The sequence below is a fragment of the Podarcis pityusensis genome (genome assembly GCF_964106645.2).
Source record: "Podarcis pityusensis genome assembly, chromosome: 7".
Taxonomy (NCBI): domain Eukaryota; kingdom Metazoa; phylum Chordata; class Lepidosauria; order Squamata; family Lacertidae; genus Podarcis; species Podarcis pityusensis.
The window spans coordinates 77,859,399-77,884,287 of NC_138031.1; the positions used below are offsets into that span (position 1 = coordinate 77,859,399).

A 24,889-nucleotide genomic window follows, 5' to 3' on the forward strand; every position below is an offset into this window, starting at 1 on the left:
TGGACTAGGTGACCCTCAGGGACCCTTCCAACTCTACAATTCTATGGTTCTATGTCAATCCTTACAACGTGCTCAACTGAATTTTTCCAGTATAATATTTTTATGCTGCTTGGGGTGGTTTTTGTCCACTTCTTCAGCTGGTTATGCGAGATGAGAACCAGAAAGAAAACCAGTTATGAACAAAAACAAAAACAAAAACATACATACTCTCTGTGCCAGTCATATATTTGATGAATGTTGCCAAACACAATTTTGTCTTTCCCTTTCATATCATCCGGAACACCATCTTCTTTCATGAGTGCCATGTAACCCTGGAGTAAGTTAGTAAGAAAAATGGACATGAGCGCCGCTGTTCACCTTTTTATTACTTTTAACATTGCAGACTGCTGAGTATCATCTTGGGCCCTTTATCATTCTTCCCCCACCCCCCAAAATCCCCCTGCCGGCTGATGTGTTTTTAATAATATCTATCTATCTATCTATCTATCTATCTATCTATCTATCTATCTAGCGGGGTGGCTGAAAGTACATAAAGTGGTACCTTGTGTTATGTACCGTCCCCCTTATGAATGCTGTGGGTCACGCACTCCGCTAACCCGGAAGTAGATGGCCCTTGTTGCGAACTTTGCCCCGGGATGCAAGCAGAAGTCGTGCTCCGGTGGCACGGCAGCAGCAGGAGGTGCCGTTAGAGAAAGCGTGCCTCATGTTACGAGCGATTTCCTGTTACAAACGGACCTCCAGAATGGAGTAAGTACGTAACACGAGGTACCACTGTATTCAGGATGAAGTGCTAATGGCATAACTAATATGCATTCATTGATTCTGAGTATGAACTCTTGTTTAAGAAATGCCTCGCAGGATAGGATCAACAACCATCAGGGTTGGCCAGTGGTCTTTTGCCCACACCTGCCATAAGCCATGCCCTTATTTAGATCATAAAAAACACAAGAGGCACAATTGGAAGCCAAACATTTTTGCAACCGTGTAGTTGAAAATACTTTTCTAACATGCGTCCACATTGTGGTGACGTAAGTACTGAAACTCGTAACAAATCCTGATTTACTCTTTTTCGTATTATCAGTTTGCGTGCTTTATGTATAATGTTACATTGCTCCTTATCTGGCTTGACACATCAACTCACGGGACCAAGTCTGTGGGAAAAGCAGCTCAGAAAGGCAAAAGGAAAATATCTAATCTTGACAGCAAATTCATGCTGGATCCAGACTTATGGAGACTCATTGTGCGTTACTGGGGGCCTGTTTGTGTGATATGTGTGCAAGTATTATTTTCTTTTTTTATAATAATTTTTTATGAGTTTTTAATTACAGTCCAATTATTATTGGCCTCATTATAACAATACCAATTTATAATGCAATTATTCACACCAATCATTCAAATACCAAATTATATAATTTAGTTAAAGTGCCCCTCCGTATGCTAGATTTTATTATTCTCTTTATTTCTGCATTCCAAAATCTCTGCATTCCAAAATCTGTGAAAGTATTATTTTCAGTAAATGGAAACTAACTACATTCCCAATGTAGCTCCCCGGTAGAGAGCTTTCACAGTTACTTTGGACTAGCCAACAATATTGAAGTCTTCCACAAATGACCGTACATTTCCATGTATAAGACCAGGATTTTTTTTACTATAAAATGATGTTCAAAATCAGGGGTCGTCTTATACACGGATAGTGCAGATGGGAGATGGGCGATTGTTTGCAGCCGCTTGTCAGCGGTGACTGTGTGTGTGATTGGTGGCTGTGGCAAGTGGTTTTGGGGTGAGTGATTTTCAGCAAAAAGAAGTCTAACAACCATGGGCACTCCCTTCCCCCCCAAAAGCAGGAAACCTCCTGGGCACTCAAAAAAGCTCAACAACTTCAGACCATCTCTCCCCATTTTCTTAAATTGGAGTCCCCCCAAATAGGGGGCATCTTATACACAGGGGCGTGTTATACATGGAAAAATACGGTAGTTGTGAACTAGAATAATATATGCGCAGAACCAACAGCTACTTCCACGAGTGTATTTGCACACGTTCCAGCAACAGCTAACGATTCACTACACATACCATCCAGTTTATACAAACTGCTTTCTGTTTGGTCATGGACCCATGTATATTATTGCGTAGGGGGATTTAATAGCCTGAAACAAGCCTTTGCGGGAGCAAGCAGATCCGCTAGTGCAAGGAATGCAAGCATACAAATTGTCTACTGTGCTATAAAGAGCCTGAAGAAGCCCTATATGTAGAGCAGCCCTGGTGTGGGCAACAATCTGCTCAATTAGGTTGCACGAATGAACGCAATTTGGAACACAGAAGCTGGGGTACTCAATACAATTTGTAACTCAGCCTAGAGAGCCCTGTGATCCCACACTTCTGATTCTTTCCAGATCATAAATTCAGGACAACAGAAGCAGCAACTCAAAGCAATCTAATTGAATCCATTTTTAAAGTACATCTATTGTACTTGTTTAATTTGCTGCCACGTTCAGAAGTTGTTCCTAAATCTATTAAGAGGCCTGTTTATTAAAAGGTGTTCCAGCTGTCCATTCTAAAACTGAAATACTGCCAGCCATTCCATTGCCTACATTCCTGCACAAGGGCTGAACAGCCCCCTTCACTGCAAATATATTACCAAACCAGCCTTAAAGATTCAACAGCTTATTTTACAGAAGAGCCAAGAAACAGCAGGCGGTCCTGATCTCGTGCTGGAATGGAAACTAATTACAGCCAGGATTCAGAATTTACATTTTCAGCTGTCCATATGCAGTTAAGTTGGCAGCTTGTAAAAAGCGCCTTTTCAAAGATATTTTACATAGGGAATTATTGCTAGCTCATCAATAACACTGGAAACTGTTGTCTAGTAATTACAAATCTTAACCTAGTTCATAACTAGCTAGAAAGTGACTAATATAACAGGTGACAAAGTAGATTTCTCCAAGCATTGCTGATAGCATCCTCCAAAGGTGTTCGGTGGAGAGGAATTGCGCTTTCCTCTTTACCCTTCTGAAGTTGGTGTTTCTGATCGGACTGTAAGCAGCACAACTGATTTTAAAAAGACATACCTCTACTACGTAACCAAGATCTCTCACATAATCCCTCTCCGTCTCCACTAATTCCTGTAGAACATAGCTGCAAAGTTATGAAAAGTGAGAATAGTTAAGGGTGGCATTTTGCGATATGAACAATTTCTATGCATGCAAATAATGTGACAACAGTAATAATAATAATAATAATAATAATAATTTCTATTTATACCCCGCCCACCCCAGCCAAGGCTGGGCTCAGTAGGGAATACTATGGTAAAATATGGTGTGACTAAGCAGCATGAGATTTTTTTTTTTTTAAATCTATCTATTTCAAGAATAGTTATAAAAGTACTAATGTTTCTCATACTGAAATTTGAAGTGTGCATGCCAAGTGGATTTAATATAATCAACATTCCACAAAGTGGCATTGTTAAAGGCCTTACTGGTTGTGGCAGCTACCATTTGTGTGAACTGAAGAGCCCTCCAAAGTAAACATTTTATGTTTCTAAGACTCTCAACTTTCCTGCTAAGTTTTTAAAAGCATTACAAGCACAAGACTGGGGGCTAATGTGCTAGATAGGGGAAATTATTGCAATTTAGCTGGCTTTCTGGCAAAATCCTCCAACAGTTGAAATAATCAAAGTCGTAACTCGCTGAACAAAAGAGGTAGAAACTAATGTCTACAATAACACAGATTTTACAACACAGAAGGCAAAGGACAGATGCTCTTCTTAAGCATATAAGGGAAAGGGATTGGTGGGCTAGTCTTACTGTCGCCTTTTTAAAGAGCTGGACTTCCGCTCTTCCATCTCATCTATGGGCGAAGAGGAGGAGAGAAGTGAGTTGTCTGATGGATTGAATGATGGGCTGCTGCTGTCTCCCTGGTCCACCATCAGTGAGCTTGGACGATCCTCCAGAGCCTAAGAGGAAAACGATAAACAAGTGAGATTGGGGCAACACCATCAGCACAATCTATTTCACATACACATGCTGTAAAAAAAGGTAAAGGTACCCCTGCCCGTACGGGCCAGTCGTGTCCGACTCTAAGAGGCCGGGGGCCAGCGCTGTCCGGAGACACTTCCGGGTCACGTGGCCAGCATGACGAAGCTGCTCTGGCGAGCCAGCACCAGCGCAGCACACGGAAATGCCGTTTACATGCTGTACTTTTATCTATTTTAAGAACATGTTGATCATTTATTATTCTAATACCTTTGTCAACTGTGTACTGGTATTCACAACTCTCTCCTTCCTTGGTGCAATCAAACAGTGGCAAGATGTGTTGCCATGTTTGTGGCCATTTGCAGGCACCAAAGGTCCTCCTGCAGCCCTCCTTGCTGCACCCAGCAAGCAGTTTCCTTTCAGGTCCACACCAACACAGGCTAACTGTGCCTAAGTCCAGGGTTCCAGGAAGGGCCCTGATACCAGCAATCAAAGCTGAAGCCTGGATAAATGAAACAAGTTCCTTATCTTGTGAAGTTTACTACCACGATAAGTGGCGACAGCTGCTAGCTTAGGTGACAGTAATCTGGATTGGCTCTCAGAGCGAAATGAATCTTCATGTTCAGAAGTAGTGTACCACTGAATACCAGATACGTGGACACAAAACAACAGGGGAGACTTCTGGTCTGATTCCCCAGTATGGCTCTTAGAGCCACATGTTTTGACAGGATTCCACCCTGCTCTAAACAGGGGTAATAATAATAATAATAATAATAATAATAATAATAATAAATTTTTACCTCGCCCATCTGGCTGGGTTTCCCCAGCCACTCTGGCCGGCTTCCAACAAAATATTTAAAATACAATAAAACATCAGACATTAAAAACTTCCCTAAACAGGGCTGCCTTCAGATGTCTTCTAAAAGTCAGATAGTTGTTTATTTCCTTGACATCTGACGGGAGGGCAGTCCACAGGGCGGGTGCCACTACCAAGAAGGCCCTCTGCCTAGTTCCCTGTAACTTCTCACAGTGAGGGAACAGCCAGAAGGCCCCACGGAGCTGGACCTCAGCTGAGGAATCCATAGCCTTCCGCATATTGTGGGAATCACGCTCTCATCAGGCCCAGCTAATATGGTTGGGGATGATGAGAGTTGTGGTCCAACAACGTATTGAGGGCCTCTAGGGTTCCCCCAAAAGGAAGGAAAACATGCCATCAAACAAACCAGACTCACCATTTTACTCTTCACAAGCTCCTCTATTGCACTGACAAGTTCGGCTGCGCTGGGAGTCTCTGAGCTGGTAGGACGTACCAATAACCGGGAAGATGTCTGCACAATGGGGTGAAAAGCAGGAGGAGAGGCATCCCCAATATCAATTTGAGGCTATACACACTATCAGTATTTGTCCCCGAGGCATCTTGCTAATGAACAAAATGCCTCTCTTTCCACTTCTTTTTTTTTTAAAAAAACCCTCTATTTGACACAAGCACCAAAGGAAGTTTTAAATAAACTCTGGTATTGACAAACATTAATCTGCCTGTGTCCATTTAATGCTTTTATAATACCTGGATAGGATCTCATAATGCTCCATTTGCAGCTGGATGACTGGGAATATTTTTTGGAAACCCTTGATTTTTTTCTTTCTGTAGAACCTATCGAAGCTACTACGCAAACCCAATGCCGGATGTACCGAATTATCTAAGGATCCTTTCCCACCCCTCCCAATTCAACTCACATTATAAAGCCACAGGGAAAAGAACTGCAACGAATGAACGAAACAATAAATCAACTGGAGAGTAGGCTAAGACTACTAAACAAGGAGCCAATTGATGATTCTAAAAGGGAGCAGGGTCATTTTGCTCACCATTCCTTGTGCCATCCATCTCCCCCAAAGGTAAGTGCAGAGTCTAGAAGATCTCTGTCCTCAAAAGCTACAAGAAGCCAATTTATGGCTGCAACTGAGGATAAAAGGTGTTGACAGCAAAAGGATATTGGGAGGGTTGGTGGCCACTGAATTTGGCTTTCAGTAATTAGCAAACATGCAAGCCTGTTTGCAGATTACATGTACCATTAAGTAACTGGAAGCTAAACAAGGCATAATAATATGAACCTCACTTCATATTACAAGGACCAGCAGGGATGTACAGCATGCAAACACAGGTTACGTTGTTCTTCACCACTGGACGGACATGTTAAACCAACAGGTACAATGCTTCAGAACACGGAACTCTGTTCAACCTCATCTATGGGAGCAGAAAGATTAGCTCCCATAATTTAAAGAATAGAAATAATAATATGCAAATTTCATGTGCTGTAGAGTTAGCTTCGATGAGACAGGGGACATTGGGAGCGGGGCAAATGCGAGAACACACAAGAAACTCTAAATGGAGAGGTAGGGAAACTGAGCCAAAGCAGAGACAGAACATAAATCAACATAATGCTACAGGAAGAGTAAAAAGAAAAGAAAGAAAAGAAACAAAGGAAAACAAAAACAAAAAAAAGATTAGTTATACAGTAATATAGCAGCTATCTTAGCAATTCTTTCCAAAACAAGAAGAAAACTCAGAAGCTACAATTTAAGCACAACTCATGATGATGTATGGCAATGACACCGCCAAATGGAAAACTGAAGAATCTTTGTGATCCCGAGGGAAGTGGTTGTTATTTAGTGACACACGAATTAAGGTGGCCTGATAGTGCTAGCAGCTGGACAGGGATGTCACCTGAGCAAGTTTAAAGGGACAGGGAAATAGAGGCAGCCATTGTTGTTGTTGTCTCCTTCCTTTCTGCTCACTGTAACTGGGTAAACCTTGGATGTGTATCAGAATGGCAATTCTTTCACAATGACTGACTTGAAATACAAATCAGGAGATACCTTCTTTTTTTAAAAAAGCAATTAACAGCTTGGTTGTGTAGCACCAAAACACTGGAGAAGAATTAATTCCCACAGGAATACCATCATAAAACGGGAGGTGCATACTTACTTGTGAATTGTCTTTTTAATGGCTACGTATTACAACAAAACATGAACTTTTTGGGGACATATGCCTTGCAGCCCACTACAGCTTGAGACTGGAGTATGCCCATTCCTGCCCCAATGAAATTTGCTATACAGTGGTGCCTCGCAAGACGAAATTAATTCGTTCTGCGAGTTTTTTCGTCTTGCGAATTTTTCGTCTTGCGAAGCAAGGTTTCCCAAAGTCTTCAAAATCACCAAAGTCTTCAAAAACCTCAAAAAAGGCTACCACACCGCATGCTATGAGTTGCTCCTCGAAGTCACCCTGGGTATTAACGGTTTTAAGAAAAAGGAAACAAACTTGCAAGACGTTTTCGTTTTTTGTCTTGCGAAGCAAGCCCATAGGGAAATTCTTCTTGCGAAGCAACTCAAAAAACGAAAAACTCTTTCGTCTTGCGAGTTTTTCGTCTTGCGAGGCATTCGTCTTGCGAGGTACCACTGTATATCACTATGTTGTTTTTTTTATTTCCTTCAGGGATTTCCCCCCACATCAGCTTGGCTGCTGAGGCACCCTCACAAGTTCTAGAGAATTCTGGAAAATGTTCCTGAGTATACAAGGCAGTGCATAAGATATACACTGGCAAAGCCTGTGGGCCTCACCATAGCCGCATGAGAACGGAGATTTGACTTCCTCAGAACATGACCAAAACTGCTATGTAGCTACGCATGCATTACAGGGGAATATCAGTACTGTACTTGCAAAGAAGCCTTTTTCCAGAGAGCTGGTTCGCCATTACTGATCTTCTACTTGAGAAATGCCTACATGACGTTTCCAAGGAATCCTAGAATTCCCTGGAACACAGCTTGAAACCATGGCCCTAATGACTTCAAACTAAGGGATGGCACAAACATTACAAAAGTAGGAGAAGGAGAAGCTGAAGCAACTTGAACGCTGTCACATACTGAAGGTGGAGCTGAGATAATTGTTAATTTCGCCTGTTGCCTGACTGGAATCTGAAGAGGAAAACCTTGACTCTAGGCCTAGTTGTGAGAACTGATCCAGAGATTGTGGGAATTATAAATAATCCTTGTGGTAGAGGCATTCTTGGTTGCTTTAGTCTGAATGGCAAGTTATGTTGAATTCCTAAGCGTTGTAAGAAACTAGAAGATAAGAACCTGAGAACTGGACAGGTTACCACAGTTATACTATTATCTCAGACCTTGCAATAAAGCTGCAATAAGGAAATATGTGACTGCCAGACCTGCTTGTTTTTGTTTCACCCTGTCAGGGTGAAAAATATTAAAGAAATAGGGGAAATGCTTTATGGTCAACCTATTGAACATGGAGAGAAAGAGAAAGATTCTCTGTAATCGGCTTTTACTAGTTTTTCCCATAGTTAGTATTATTTTTTCCAAATGGAACAGAGCAAAATATTTATAATGCAAAAGCTTTTTTGTACATAATAAAAGATTTCAGGTGTAATTACTGAGCCCAGGGAGAGGAAAACTCAGCCAAACCTAGTTGCTTGAATACGTCAACTAGAGCTTGCCACATTTTGGGTGTGTGTGTGTGTGTTTAAAATCCAATCAGGATGAAATTACACAAGTTCCCTTTAAATCACTACCGGGAGGGGGGAATGGGGGGCGGGAACGGGATGTGATTCATTTGTGCCTCTGACGATTTCGCTAGGGACATAGCACAAGGTGGGTTTATGGCACAACGAGAGTTCTTGGTTGTGAGGGTAACTAGGGGCAGTGAATAAATTGCGCAGAGGCAGGAAGAGGCTGGCCTCTTACCCTAAGCTACTTTTCAATGAAATTTCTGTGTTCCTGGCTCCAGTGAGACAGAGAACAAGCCCAGACAACTGTTTAGCAGGCCTATGAAAGATGGCATTTCAGGTTAAAAGACTGGCACAAGTGTGTTTAGGAGTGGGGTATCAAGAGTCACAAAACAGTATCAGTGTTGGCGATCGAAGGGTTAATGATAAAGCCCACATTAGATTCTAGCCTCAGTTCAGATGGTTGCCCAGAACTTTAGACGAAGGAGGAGTGATTCCCTCAGCCCTCCTCTGTGCAATGATGTCAGCTATGAACCGGGTGCTTCACATCAACACCCAATCACACGTACGATTATGAGTCAGCGTGAGTGTGGGTGTCAGTTTGGAGCACCCTGTTATATAACTGCGTGTGTAAATATGAGCGTGCATGCAGGTTTGGGCCACTCCTGCACCATAAAAAGGCCTGGGCAAGTGTTTTAACAGAATGGAAAAGCCATTTGGCACAATAAACAGCGATTAGAACTCTTAATATTGCCTTATACGTATGTCAATCATCTAAGTAGAATCTACCCAACTAGGAAAGCAGATGAGTTTTTTTTATAAAAAAAGTAAAGCAAGTTTTGAGATGCATTTCCAAACCCCGTGCTGCTTTTTTCTGTGATTCTGTGACATGGATAGCCAATCACAAAGCTCGCATGGTGTCCATCAAGCATCATGCATGTATTTTTCTCACCATATTCTCAGAGAATGTGTGAGCAATGACCGGGCCAAGGCGGAAGCCCTATTTGCCCCGTAGCAAAACACAAGCATGCAACCGATGGTGGATTTTATATTCTGGCATTTGTACTGGCGCACAGAGAAGTCCTGTGAGAAAAAAAATCCCTTTAAAAAGTAGTTGACACTTGCACCCTCTAGCACTGTCAAGTTTATACGACACACGGGACTCCAGAATGGAGAAATGCGGAGGAATGGGTGGAAATTAACTTGTAATGGTTTGTCAAATTACTTTCCAGACCTTTAGGACTGTTCAGGTGCTGCTTCCCTCTTCACGCTGCTATGTATGGCGAGACTGAGACAATGTCTCTGGCTCATGAATATTCTTCCCCAGTCCTCTCACAGCATGCAGAACATGGCTCCAAAAAGACAGAAGTTCCTGTGTTTCTAATACAGTGGTATCTCGGTTTTCGAACGTCTCAGAAGTCAAACGTTTCAGTTTTTGAACGCCGAAAACCCAGAAGTAACTGCTTTGGTTTTCGAACACTTTTTGGAAGTTGAACGTATTGAGTTTTCCGTAAGTAAATGCTTCCAGAAGTAAATTCTTCAGTTTTCGAACATTTCATAAGTTAAACGGTCTTCCGGAACGGATTACGTTAGAAAACCGAGGTACCACTGTATTCCAGATCTCCTCTAACACTTCCTATTTTAAAACCACCAGACAATACAAATAGTGAGGAGAGCAAGGGTCTAGATGGAGGCACATGAACCTTAAAGGTCTGTTCCAGACTTTCCCACGCACAGAGATGAGAAACAGAAGCAAAATCCTTTCCCAGGGTGACAAAATGATTTTAGGTGCTTTACATTTAGTACGAGAGCTAGCATCTCAGCCAAAAGCAGCAGGGCCTCCAATGCTATGGAAGTTCTTAGCAGCTTCTGTGACATGGCATTCCTCAACTCACTGAATGGAGAAAGCTCTGACCCAGGTAGGGCTCCTTCTGTTGGCTGGAGCCCTGCGATAGCATCTGGGTAGGGGCTCAAATGTTTAATGTGCAAAAGAATCAAACTTATTCTAAGGACAGGAGGAATTTGGGGTCTTCCTGTCCATCTTTAGGAACATTTCACTTTGGGTTCTACCATGCTTTTATACACTGTGGGAGTCAATTTTACTGAGCATGCAGGAAATTCCCACTGCTAGTCAGGATGTGGTTACCTTAACAATGATTAAGATCCTCAAGAAAACCACAAGGGTGTGGAAGGGGGGGTAGGAAACCCCCAAATGCTGAAAACATCTGCTCTGCCCAAAATGGTGGCTTGTTGCCAAGAAAGCGTAACCATGATCTCACATAAAAAAATACCCCGCCCCTCAAAAAAGGAAGAGGAAAATATTAAAAAGCAAAGTCACTGGTTTTTCTAAAGTGCATTTGGAAAATAAGTATTTGGTGCAGAACTAAGTCCGTGAGAAAACTATATACACAACAACAAAATCTGTATTTTCGAAAAGTTAGGTGTGAATCATAAATTTTTGTTTATGTCAGAAGGCATAAATTATGCCGAGTGGGTGTGTTTTTTTAAAATTCAAACGATAAGCCTGAAAGCAGCAGAACGTCGAGTGAAATGCAACATGTGAAGAATAAGGTTGCTTAGCAAAACTTTGCGCTGACAAAGCCTTCCAATTTGAGATGAACGAAGGACAAAGGCAGACAAACAATCCAAAAAGATGGAAAGAACTTCCGCATGCCACAGTGATGGAGGGGCGAGATGTAGGAATGAGAACAGCTAGGCAGGATGATGTTCTGAAGGTCTAGGGAGGCACACCCAACCAACTCTTTCCCCGGACCTTCAGAAGATCAATGACAATGTTCCTCTTCAGGGAGGCCTTTGAGAAACAGGACTGAGGTTGCTCTACTCTGTGCTGTGGGTCTGGCTTGCTGTTTTATTGTTTTTAACTGTGTAGACTTCAAACTTTTGTGGCGCAGGGATTTTATTACCACTACCACCACCACCACACAGGCTTCTGGATCTGAACCACCTACTACTCTCTTCCTGGTCTGTTCACAGGGAGCCCATACTGCTCTGCAAAATGTTCGGGTTTGACATGACACACTGCACGTCGAACAGCTTTGATTACCAAACACAAATCATTTCAGTCAAACCATTCTGCCACGGGATCTCCCTCCTTTCATTTATTTACCTTGTCATCCTGCGAATCTGGCTGGAGTAGACTGTGTTGCTGGATTGCCATTGGAGGGGGAAGTGGAACAGCATCAGCCCCTTCTTCACCTTCCTCCTCTCCACAACTCTGCATGCCTGACGAGGATGATTTGGAGAGGGTGCCACTGCTCAAACCCTCATTACGCCCTCTCTACAAATGTAACATTAACAGTACTTAGCATTTATATAATGTTTCAGAATATGGAAATTACTTCATAGAGCCTCATCTTCTGACAACAGTCTTATAATGTCTGAAGGCCAGCATTTCTGGTACATAGCCCAGTCTCTTACACACTGTCTCATCTCCCTTTCTAATATGCCATGAAAATTATCAAATCCGAGAGCACTCTATAGACCCCATCGCTATTCATATATCCTTTGGGAGAGTTCAGCACATTTTAACCTTCTGGTGGAAGAAGACAAGCCTCCCCAAAATGTGCTTTTAAGAAACATGTCAATTGACAGTAAAACCTGCAATGGCAGCAGTACTGATAACAAATGAGAATTTTAACTGGAAACCCATCATACAAAATAGAATGGAAGTTCACTCTGTTACTGAATTTGGACTGTGAAGAGGCGTTTGATGTCCTTAAAACAACAACAACCCTATGTTGGTTCAGAATCAAGTGGGCTTGACTATGTCCTAGCTCAGACAAGCAAATAACCCACGGTTTATGTGCTATGGAAGAAGCCATGCCGAATCTTGGGCTCACACCCTCCTTCCCCTCCCTGGAGAATTTAAGCTTCCACTTTAAAACAAACCCACTGTATTTTCAAATTTTGATTATTTCATACTAGAGCAAACACCTGCTCCCTAGAATTCTTGACCTCAGCCTGGTTTATAGGAAGCCATTAAAACAGGTACCTTTTTTGGAATCGTGGGACACTGTGTTTTAATAATAATAATAATAATAATAATAATAATAATAATAATAATAATAATTTTTATTTATATCCCGCCCTCCCCAGCTGAAGCCGGGCTTAAGAAACAGATAACTTTGCTCAAGCTGGGAGCATGAGGGAAGGGGGCAAGGAGGGCGTTTGAGCACAAACCTTGACCCCAGTTTCACAGGTCTTGGGTCATCAAACTGGGATCAGTATGTCTGAATTGGGCCAGAATGGTCACGTCTGTGTACTGAAAGTGCACTACAGACACATGCAAGTATGTCTTTTCAATATAGCAAAATTGGGCTCATGCTTCCATGTTAAAACTACTAAGGGGGAAGGGGCTAAAACACGTATAGGAAACCTCAATCAGAGATCATATCTTGCTGGTACTTAAACTGTTAGCTAATGTTAGTTAACAGTTATTTTTTCCACAACTGTCTGATTTAACTCTGCAGGATCAGAGTGCAACGTATCACATAGTATAGATCAGGACAGCAATCACAAAGCATAGATGTTTCTGAATAGTCAAGATGTCCCGTGAGATTCCCTCTCTTTTCAGTGAAACATAGTGAAGAGAAATGAGGCAACACATTTTGAGGAATGAAAACAGCCAGATGCGGCTGTTTATGGAAGAGTGCCATGGAAGACTTAGAAAACAAACTGTTTGTTAAGGATTCTGGCAGCAACGGAAGACAAGGAAGTATCTCTCTGGTCATAAAAAAAACCAAAACCAGACCCAGACAGTGGTGCTTCTCCCAGTGTGGCCAAGAACAAAACAAAAAGTACCAAGATGCCATAGGTAGGGCCAAAAAATAATAATACCTGAATCGACACTCCTATTTCAATTTTGTGTGCCTATATAATATTCAAAGAAAAACTTGGAAAACACACACCTCTTCAATAGTTTCATCTTGTGGTGTAGCAGCACTGTCATCGGAGTCCTTCTGAGAGCCAGTATCAGCGCTTTTGCGAACTTCGCCTCTCTTCTTATGCTTGTGGGCCAGTTTCTTGACATGCCCATCTGCCTTTCCACTGCTAAGTCGCCTCACTGGGCTGGTGAGCCATTTCCTCAGGGTGTTACCCGGGCGCTTTGGACCTGGGGAACTCTGTGCCCCAATCATATGGGGCTGGAGTGATGTCACCGACGCAGGAGGGCTGGCATCATTGCTGGAAACGGAAAGGGAATCTGAAAAAGAGAAGGGAATGGAATGATCAATGGAAGATCTATCAGCAACCACGCCCGTTGGGTAGACTTGAGTTCCTGTGAGGAACAGCGAGAGCCACGGGTAACAACTGCAACGTCGAAGCCGCTTTCTGTAATTTATCCAAATGCAAGGAAACTGGCGTGAACTCAACCTTGGTCATTGTGCAACACCATATTGCTATTTGTTGTCGTATGCATGGATCAGACACAACACTCAGTTATAGGCACTATGATATGTCAGCTGTTGTACGGAGGCTTCCCTGCTGCAACCATGTGAGCCAGCTGGATTACAGAAGGGGTTTCCATGCCAGAACTGCTGGCTGCCAGGTAGATATAATGCCAGTGTGGGGACTCTGTACAACAACGACCCAGTCTGAGGTAGTAATATTGTGACATGAACTCCACCCAAGCACAACCAGCAACCGTGCTGTACAGCATATGCATATAAACTGGCATTACCAGTAGCTGATATTGATTAGACAAGTCTCTCTCCCCTCCGCCTCACAAAAAATGCAAGCTATATTTCTCCTTTTCCTTTTGCACAGTTCTTTTCTAATTCTAGCATTAGGCAGGCTCTCACCCTATGCTTTTTAGATTCCTGCTAAAACCCTTCTTTGTTTGTTTCAACAAGGCTACCCAGACACATAATGTAGTTTATATATGCTTTGCCTTAGTATTTGACAATCGTGCCTGATTTTCAATGAATATTGGTGTGTAAACTTAAGTGTACAGTGGTACCTCAGCTTACAAACACTTTGGGTTACAAACTGCGCTAACCTGGAAATAGTACCTCGGGTTAAGAACTTTACCTCAGGATGAGAACAGAAATTGTGCGGCCGCGGCACGGCAGCAGGTCCCATTATCTAAAGTGGTACCTCAGGTTAAGAACGGTTTCAGGTTAAGAACGGACCTCCGGAACGAATTGAGTTTGTAACCAGAGGTACCACTGTATTCTACATGGGGTGAAAATAATGCTGTACAATGGATTGGGACAGATGTCCAACCAACCCCCAAAATGCCTAGTATCTGAATTACAAGGTACAGGGATAAAACACTACCTTATTTTAGGCCTCCTCGTTACTGAGGTTGTTAACCCAGGCCTGGGTTGCATTATGTTAGACTGCTGGTTGGGGCTCATGCGACTGAATGCCTCTCTATTAAACCCTGCCCCGCAAAACCACAAAAACTTCCCTGGATCTGATTACCAGATGAGGCAGACAAGTTCTAGCCTAGCTTTTTATACCTGTCACTTCCACATGGGGCACAAAATTGCTGCTGCTTTGTGGATTCTGCACTCAACAATTAAAATTCTGTACTCAGGACTCACACAACTTGGGCAAACTGAGCACAACTGCATAACTTATCTTACACAATTCATTTTGCCCTTTCACAATTATTCTGAAATTATAAACTATGCAGCCCTTATCTTCACATTCATAAGGGGCAGAAGCTGCAAGGAGCGGAGGGAAGCTCCCTTTCCTACGGAACTGAATTGCGCGCCAATATCGCGTTCTATGAGTTTTTATTCATCGCCGTATTAATTTTGCCCTCACCATTCTAGGCCGTGGTGCACGTAGCAAAAAACGAACAATAACTCCGAAGTAAAACATATAGAACATTACACAGACATAAAACCTCAAAAACAGTCTAAAAAGCAGTGGGTGGACAAAAACCAGTAATATCCCTTCAGGACCAAACCTCATCTCTGCCTAAAGGCCTGGACTAAGACATCTTCACATGTCAAAGGGATGTCAGCAGGGAGCAATTTAGCACATAGAGCCCTGGTACCGTTTGAGGGAATTATCTCTTTTTTTTTTTTGCATGTGTGGGTGTGTGGATAGTGGTATTACATTATATTGTAAAAAAAATGCCCCTCAGTTATTATATAAAACTTGCTAAGAAACCGATTTGTTACTGCGTCTGCATCCATTTTAATGTCCTGTGAATTTTTAAGAAGATGTCCACCCACTAGTCTCCCAGATCTTCCATTAACAAGATGATAAATATTTATCCCACTTGTTAAGTCTATGAATGTAACTCACATTTCTCCAAGGCTAGTCAAGGGTATTGTCCAAGTTCATAAAACTAATCATAAATACAGACACCAGATGAGCCTTTGGGACTCGCTTTTATCAAATATCTCAAGGGTGCACTTTTGTTTAGACTAGCCACAAACCCTCCAAGGGATAATTTACTACATTCTCCACAAGCTCGAAGTACGGCTCCATATGTACCTCTGCTAATGGAGGTCGGAGTTCAGGCAAAGTCCATTTAATACAACAAAACAAAGGAACTGAAGAGAAAGCAGAATAGTTAAGCTAGAACAAAAGATGGAAATCAAAATTTTACAGCCAAGTACTCATTCTAAACCCAAAGCCAAGGAATCAGACCTTGTTTATCTGTATGACAATTTATGTGGGTAACGTTCAAGGAATCGCTCCTAAAGCCAAAATCACATATAGTCAAAACCGATTGGGTTCAATGGTGGGTGGGATTGCCAAAGTCATTTTTCCGGGAATCCTACACCCTTTCTAGTTTTTTGCCATGCGCGTAAATGTGAATGCGTAGAAGTTAAATGCACTAAAGTTGCAGGCTCACTGTATGTGTGTAAAATCTCCTTAATCATGCCCTGTTGTTTGGTGAAAGAAAGGCATCTGCCTCAGATTTTCCTGTTGAGCTCCAGACAACTTAATAATATTTAAGACGCGGCCAGAGGCAACAAAAAACCCATTTCCTCCCATGAAACAGATATATTTAATTTTCCTCTGCCAAACAAAACACACATCCAAGTGCCCCTTTCTTTAACTGAAATGTGCGCTTCATATAGGGTAGAGTTGACGCTTGCTACTACACAATTATGCTCAACTGTATGTCCACTTAGGATCAATACTGGGATAGACAATTTGGTGTCCAGAGATGAAATACCTGCTTTCTAAATCTACCTATGCAAAAGCACATTCTCTCTCCCTTTCCTCTGTTTGCTATTTTCAGCATAATGTACAAAACTCCTCAGGTGGTATTCAACTTGGGTTCGCTGGACTGGTCATGTTGTGCGGATGCCTGAAGATTGTCTTCCAAAGCAACTACTCTATTCCAAACTTAAAAATGGAAAGTGTAATGCTGGTGGTCAACAAAAGTGGTTTAAAAACTCTCTCTCAAGGCAAATCTTAAAAAATGTAGTCTAAGCACCGACAACTGGGAAACACTGGCTTGCGAGAGCTCCAGTTGGAGAACAGCCTTTACCAAAGGTGTCATGGGCTTTGAAGATACTGTATTTTTCGTTCCATAGGATGCTCCGTCCCATAGGACGCACCTAGTTTTTTGGGGGGGAAATAAAGGAAATTCCCCCCCCCTTTATTTCCCCCCCAAAACCAGGTCGGGGAACCCGAACCAGGTCGAGGAACAGCAGGATGACGGCGCTGCGCCTCCTTGCTGTCCCCTGAGCTTGTGGGGCTGGCCGATGTCTGTCCGGCGCGAGGGGCGCTCTGCTTCAGGGCGCCCCTCGCGCCAGGTGGCAGGCTACTATCCGCAGCGTGGGGAGCACTGCGGGGAACTCCCGCAGGGCTCCAACACGCTGCGGATGTCTGCCCGGCACGAGGGGCGCTCTGCTTCAGGGCGTCCCTCGCGCCGGGCGGCAGGCTGCTATCCGCAGCGTAGGGAGCCCTGCGGGAACTCCCGCAGGGGTGACTAGGCTGCGGATGTGTTCCCGAAGCGCCGGGCGCTCTGCTTTCAGCGCGCCCGGCGCTCTGGGAAGCAGGCTGCTATCCGCAGCCTAGACAGCCCTGCGGGAACTCCTGTGGGCTGCCTAGGCTGCGGATGTCTTCCTGAAGCCTGGAGAGCGAGAGGGGTCGGTGCGCACCGACCCCTCTCGCTCTCCAAGCTTCACCGAAAGCCTGCATTCGCCCCATAGGACGCACCCAGATTTCCCCTTCATTTTTGGAGGGGAAAAAGTGCGTCCTATAGGGCGAAAAACACGGTACTCAAACCCAGGATGCAAGGGAGAAACGTGCTAAGAGGAAGGTATGCTTGGCAAATCCACACTGTGATCAACTCCTGCCTGGAAACCAATGTCCCCACTGTGGAAGGACATGTGGATCCAGAATTGGCCTCCACAGTCACTTATGGACTCATTGTTAAAACCGTGTTTACGGAAGACTATCTTACTCGGCTACGAGTTATCGCCGAAGAAGAAGAAGAAGAGGAGGACTTAGACCAGACACACTGGAATTAATGAATGCTCCACAGTGTAACAATTTCTTGGAAGGCCTCACTTGCATGTGTACAATTACATATATGGAGCTTCTAGGTTCTTTTTTTACTCCCCCCAGATGCTTTCTATGTAGTAATGTCATGCATTCATGTGACATATGTTTGTTTACGGACACATTTTATTATATACTTGTCCGAGAACAGGGCCGTAAATGTACTTCTCTGAGAAAGGTTTCCTATTATGCGACAGCAGCAGTCATCACCTTCAGCTAAGCACATGGATGACAAATTATGGAGATTTTAAAAAATACCTCTATGTAAGTCTGTACTTGTCTAAAGTCAGATAACCCTAAACGTTACAACACCAGCAATCAAAATAATGAAACCATTACAGTATTCATAGAAAGCTGCCCTTCTATTTCTGGTGCCTAAGGTAGTGAATCTACATTCCTGAGTGACTGACTAGTGGATGTGTTGTTTTTTTCATGACAAAAAATAACAGAGTTTCAACAGGCTTTCTCAGATGAACAGAGCTAGCCCCTGTTCCCAGTTCTTGCTATTTAGACCACCAGCCAGCAGGGGGGGGGGGGGGGATAATCAAATATCTGTATCTAAGAGTACATATACAGGTAGAAAAGGCTGTTCTGTTCTAGGTAATCAGTGGAAATGGCCACTGTGCCATTTTATGAAAAGGAATATTTTACTATGAATCACTATGTGAAAGCCCTTTCATTTTCGCTGTTGACATAATGAGGATCATTTGTTCCTTTTTAACAGCAATAGTCTTGCGAGTTGAGAGCATACATTAAATAGAAGCAGAGGGCTTGTGTCACTTTGCTGCCTCTCATACAACACGCTCATGTGGAGTATCAGAGAAAAACTGGACTGACACCAAGAAGGCTTTTCTGCTAGGAATCCTCCTCAGGGGCCTTTGCAAATCAAGATATCTGAACTTAATCTAACACACACTGTTATGCTATGTGGTTATAATCCTGCACTGACCTCCTTGGAGAAAGGGTGGGGTGCAAATGTAGGAAACTAAGCAGTTGGCTTAGAGACAGTAAGTTCCATTATTAAGAGAGCTGTGCGTGTTCTTTGCTGGATTTCAATGGGATTGAGCCCACAACGTAAAGCAACACATTGTAACCAGACTATGCACACCCGTGTAAAAGACGGCCACAGGTTAACCTGTTTGGAAATGTTACAATTCAACATCAAATTAGTTCCCCAAGGGCATGTTCCACTTGCCTGCCCTGCTGTCAATCAAGCCCACCTGTATGTTCTTGCATAGTAATATAGCTATTATAGTTCACAAAAAGCATCCAGCATATTCTCAGGCCCCCATCTGTGACATGCAGAATGTTACTGGCAAACCTTACATGACCATAGCAAAAATTACAGACAGCATATATAAAGTGCTTTGAAAATTCGTGTGTGTGTGTGTGTGTGTGTGATTAAGCACACAAGAAGTTCTGCATATAGATTACCTGTAGGGAAGGGAAACCAATGAAAGTTGTGGTTACAACCGAGTCCCTCACAGTCAAACTGTGTTGGAAAGAGTGTTGGAAAGAGTCCAACTTGAAGTCATTTCCTTTCTTGTTGATATGGGAAACAGGCCATTTCTCAACTCATATGAAATTGCTCTTTTTCCGGTCAAGTCATAATAATACTAAATTGAAGGTTTGACTTGAACACTGGAGGTGTTTGCTTCTCTACCTCATTGCAGCATTTTCTCTCCTTCCCATGGTTACGGACACCTTTTGAATAGCTCAGATGGTTAGAGTGAGGTGTTGATAGTGCCAAGGTTGCAGGTTCGATCCCAGGTGGAACAGCTGCATATTCCTGCATTGCAGGTGGCTGAACTAGATGATTATCAGGGTCCCTTCCAACTCCCATGATTCTATGACAAAATGTGCTGTAGTAAATAGTGTGTTGTGATGGGCATAGAGACCTAGGTTAGAATTCTTATTCATGTTCACTGTATGGTCTTGGCCACATCACTGTCTCTTAGCCTAACCTACCTTGCAGACAAAATTGAGTATATGAGAGAGAGAGAGAGAGAGAGAGAGAGAGAGAGAGAATGAGTATGGAAGCTGAAATGGCTTCCTTGAAGTAGAATTAAAGAATCTAATAAAATAAAGCAACAAGCCATCATTTAAGCAGCACAAAATTCTTATTGGGGCACGCCATGATTTGGGGAATCTCATTAGTACAAGCTTATTCTATGTTTTTCTCCTGACTTAAGGAGCTCGGTTGTGGCAAAACTTACTCACATCTGTACCCTACATATTCCAAAGGCTCAAGGGCCAAGGCAGTGCTCCCTACGCATGCAGACAGATGGACAGTTTTCATTAGACCTTCCAGGGCCTATCATAATTTCCAGCCTACTTATGTGAAGAAAAGGACACTAAAGACTGATAGAAAGCTAACATGAAATCTAACATATCCATGGCTATTAGCAAAGGTGGCTAAATTGATTTGCAGATATACTGTACCTCCGAGTACCAGATGCTGAGGTCAAACAAGAGATAGTCAAGTCCAGCTTAAGTGTTTCTCAGGCGTGTTAGAAAGGATACAACTGTTGTGCTAAGTGGATCTTTGGTATGGTCCTCCAAGCAAGGAAAATATTATGCTATAAGGTTCAACAAAAGCCCAAGGATAAAAGCGTTTTTTTTTTTTTTTTTTTAAAAAGGGGCCTTAATTTCAACTTAGCATTCCACTCAAGGCAGACATAAAAGCAGAAGTGTCCAATTCCTCCACGGTATGCTTTCTAAAAGCCAGATGTGACACATATGCTACTACTGAGACAGTGGGTTGTGTATCCCCTCGAGGCATAATTTATGGCCAACAGAGCACGCTATTGACATAAGAAGCATGGAGCACTCCACATGTCAATGGCCAAGGAAGGAGAACTGAAGCTGGCAAATGGACGGGGAAGGTGCAACAACAAGGAAGGGCCATTTCACACATTACACAAAGCAAATCCTGGTTTGCTATTGTGACTAAACACAACCAAGAGTCATAACCAATATTGTTTCCTCAACTAGCATAGCCGTTTGATGCTCATTTCCCATCGTGTAACATTTTTGCTACACATTTTCAGTGGACGGTTCTTATTGACACTTAAAATATGGTGAATGAACAGATCTGACAGCTAAAAACCCAATCTGGCGCCCTCCAAATATTTTAGATCAGGGGTGGCCATCTTTCAAGAGACTGCGATCTACTTTCAGAATTAAAAACTGGCAGTGATCTACCCCTATTTTTTTGGGGTTCAGCTCAAAGTTGTTGAGCTTTCCTTAGGGAGGAGAAAAGCCCCATTTTTAGGGGTTAACTTTTTTGGGGGGGGAGTTAAAGGCAAGGGTCAAAGGGGGTAAAGTCACTCACAAAAAGATTGCTATGGATCAAAACCGCTGCACGGAGAAAGCACCCATCTTCCTTTCCAGAGATCATACAACAATGGAGGGCAGGGCAGGAGTCAGTTTTAGTGACGCTAAGGAAAGGGAACCAGAGATCGACTGCGATCTACCAAAACCTCTCGGGGATCTGCCAGTAGATTGCGACTGAACTGTTGGACATCCCTGTTTTAGACTACAGCTCCCATCAGCAGTGTTGGCTGGTGGAGAACATCTGTACTGCACGATCTAAGAGGAACCCACTCAGAGTCTGGTCTCCATTGCTTGAGAACAAGGGCAAGTGCAAAGGAAAACAGACTACTGCCCCCTGCTGGATCTCTGGCATGCTGCCCTGCATCTGAGCATGGGCATTGCATTTGCCTGCTGACTGCCCTAAACCCGGAAACAGGCATTAACAGCATTCAACCTACATTTACCACCTTTGTCCTGCCCAACAGTGAAGCCAAGCAAGGACACAGTACAACTGGGCAAGGAGAATGGGAAAACCATACATGTTAATATGTTGTACAGTGACTGCCATGTCCCAAACATGTACTTTTATGAGTTCTTAACCTTAGACCACAACCAAAGAGGAAGCGGGACTCAAATCTCCTTTCCCCTCCAAAGAGGATGCTTTCCAAACTACAAAAGGAAAAGTATCATTCATGTTGTTAGTAGCCAAGAACAAAGGATTCCATCATCACTGAATCCGGCATCACTTTATGTGATGCAGTTAATGGAGCCAACTTTAGCCCTCTCTCTAGATTAAAACCGGAGGTTTCGGATTTATACGGATATTACTTAAGGGCTTTCTTCTGGCAAAAAAACCCATCACTGTGCTGTGGGGCTTGTTTTAGCATGAGTGCCAAGAGTTCCATGTTTCAACCGATATATTTTTGTGGTATGGCTGGTTTTCTGCACTTCCAAGATCATGACAAGTTCTGATTAAAACACAGTGTTCTGAAGGGGGGGAAAGCTCTGCAGCTTTTGCCACTGAATTGTTTCTTAGCTCCTTTTGCTCCAAATCTCAATGAAAATGATGAATCAGTTGATGAAATAAAGCCGCTGCTAGGTGCATGAAATATCCATTTTTAACAACAACAACAACATTAACAACAACACGCCACTGCTCCTCTCTGCACCCCAAAGGATAAACACAAGTCAAAAGCATCACCACTTTTCTTCAACTTCAGTTACCCATGTTTTAAAGTTGCTTTAAAGGTATATCTATAAAAGTATCTTGGATTCAAGAAGTGTGCAGGCAAAAAGCCTGTGCAATCATCATATAGGTACTTGAGAGACCCAGCTTTAGTTGCAACCCTTCACTGGCTTGGTTCGCACATAGAGCTAAACCATGGGTTGATTAAACTATGATTTATTTTAAAATTGTTAATGTGATCATCCAACTTTTACCCAATGGTTTAACTACGGCTTATTTAATGCCAACAAACCACAATACGAAGTCATGGTTTGTTGTTGCCTAATGAACTATGCTTTAACTATGGCATGGTATTATGTGTGAAGCCAGCAATTTACCCACCTCAGACACTCATCAAGCTACAAAGGCAGAAGCAAAGAGTAGTTGGAAAGAAAACAAACTGTGGAGAAACAAGCTATTGGGTTGTTTGAGCAGCTGCAGAAAAACTTGTGGTTTGTTAAACAAACCATGGCTTAGTATTATGTGTGAACTACGGCACAGAGTGAATGCACTGCAGAAAACTTTGATTCACTGCTATGCAATGTGTGTAATGTTCCTTAGAGAGTATGAAGTAAAATCACAGTTGCACACCAAAACCTCACCAATTTTCATAGGAATTCTGCAGCAAACATGTTTCATAGCTAGGGCATTGATTCTCAAACAGTGTGTTAACACTGCCAGAGGGGCTGAAATAATATCTTGAAAAATTAAGGTACTACACTAGATGCACCCAACACTTTATATCGTCCAAAGCATTGAGCCACCATCTCTGTCCCAATATATCGTCTTGAAAGAGGCAAAGCATATACCAGGATTTCCTGGTATTCACAGCTGATGAGTGCAGGGCAATTGCAGTCTACAGTCTAGAAGTCACAAGACAAAGGGGAAAAGCAAGATGACAGGAGGCAATATTAATGGCTATTATGCATTTGCAATGATGATGTCTACCCATTTTTCTGGGATTTATCAAGAGTATGAAATTCTCTATTTCCAAGTGTCAAGGGCATCACCAATTTTCATCTAGAAAACGAAAAGTCAAAACTGTACCCCGGTATCTAAGTTAAGGAATCACCAAGGTAGGGAGTGATAAATTATAAATATCCTTCTACTATATGTACAAAGAAGATTATATTATATTCCTCTTGGTGTGTATGGGGTGTTAGGGAAGGGCTATTGCTTTCAGTGGGGAACATGTGCTCCTTTGTCTCTAGAAACAGATGGATACCAACATATTCCTCTTCCCTTCAGAGCTTCATGCAACTTGCAAGCAATGCATAAACTTTGATGGGATGGAAAGCTATAAGATTGTTAGGAAAGCATCCCCCCCCCCATTATCTTATGGAACATTGTTTTAATAGCAAATGTATTGAGAAGCTGTGGGTTAAGTAAATAAATCCCCAATGTATTTAATGGGGTTCAAAGCCAGCACCTTCCTCCATATGGATTTTGCTTAACAAAGACTTACAATTCTCTGCATATGAAAGTAAGAGAGAGAGAGCAGGGCATAACTAAAAATGCTTCGCAGGCAAGTTCATGATCATGTAATAATACAATGTTGGCTTATTAACACATGCATTTAGTAATGCATAACATACAATAGAAAAAATGTCTTTGCCTGATGAATTAGTAATTAAGATTTGAAGGCTCTTTAGGAATTATGCAAGTATATGTTTTTCCCCTTTCCTGAGACATTACAAGAAATGATAGAACAAAAGTATCCACTTCAAAACCAATGGGGAATGTTAAAGACCAACATACCCACAAACATACTTATTCTGGAGTAGTCATAGTGAAGTCACTGGGACTAATCCGGAGGAAGTGGTTTGAAGGCTATGACTAAGATTCATAGAAAGATTCATGAAAGAGCTAGGCAGGTGAACAGCTGGGTTTAGATGTCTAATGGGATGGCTCTTTGGGGTTCATCAGAGACCTTTTCAGCCCCAAGAAATTTGGCTTTTTGGTTTCCATCAAATTTTGAGAGGTTCAGCTTCTCAAATCAGCTTTGTCAAATTTGCTCTGTGGCAACTGGCTGAGAGTTGCCACAGAGCTGCTTCCCAATCTGTAATGCAAAAAGCCCCATCCTATGGAGGGCAGAGCATTGTCCCACTGTTTATGGGTCAAAACTAGACCCTTAAAAAAAAAAAGGAAGTGAAACTCAGAGAGATGGTGCTTTAATATGTTTCTCTCCTACCTTTTCATGCACCCTCAACATTCCCATGCCAAGTTGTTATTAGCTCTGACAACCCCCTCCAGTTTTTCCACCTCTAATGGCCTTCAGAAAGGAGCTTCCAGCTAGTTCACACATACATGAACATAATGTGACCATCTGACGCAGAACACATAAACTGACTGCATAGAAAAGCACT

The 24,889-nt window shown here is 42.6% G+C and overlaps 2 protein-coding genes across 10 annotated transcripts in view; one reads left to right on the forward strand and one right to left on the reverse strand.

The window, feature by feature from the left end:
- LOC308482066 (uncharacterized protein) overlaps positions 1–6,439 on the forward strand; it is a 75,505-nt gene extending 69,066 nt beyond the window's left edge. For both annotated transcript variants that reach the window (XM_081015082.1, XM_081015083.1), the window contains one exon: positions 5,617–6,439. The gene's annotated coding sequence lies outside the window, so the exon portion shown is untranslated. The remainder of the gene's footprint in view (positions 1–5,616) is intronic.
- Positions 1–24,889, reverse strand: part of TRIO (trio Rho guanine nucleotide exchange factor) — a 263,757-nt gene that overhangs the window by 36,212 nt on the left and 202,656 nt on the right. For 7 of the 8 annotated variants that reach the window (XM_081014562.1, XM_081014564.1, XM_081014565.1 and 4 more), the window contains exons 35-40: positions 13,411–13,703; positions 11,610–11,780; positions 5,201–5,296; positions 3,801–3,949; positions 3,066–3,132; positions 208–311 (exon numbers count right to left, since the gene is read on the reverse strand). In XM_081014562.1, the coding sequence (XP_080870688.1) occupies positions 208–311; positions 3,066–3,132; positions 3,801–3,949; positions 5,201–5,296; positions 11,610–11,780; positions 13,411–13,703 (880 nt within the window). Of the gene's footprint in view, positions 1–207; positions 312–3,065; positions 3,133–3,800; positions 3,950–5,200; positions 5,297–6,278; positions 6,408–11,609; positions 11,781–13,410; positions 13,704–24,889 lie in introns of those variants that run through there. The other variant, XM_081014569.1, reaches the window with a different exon arrangement.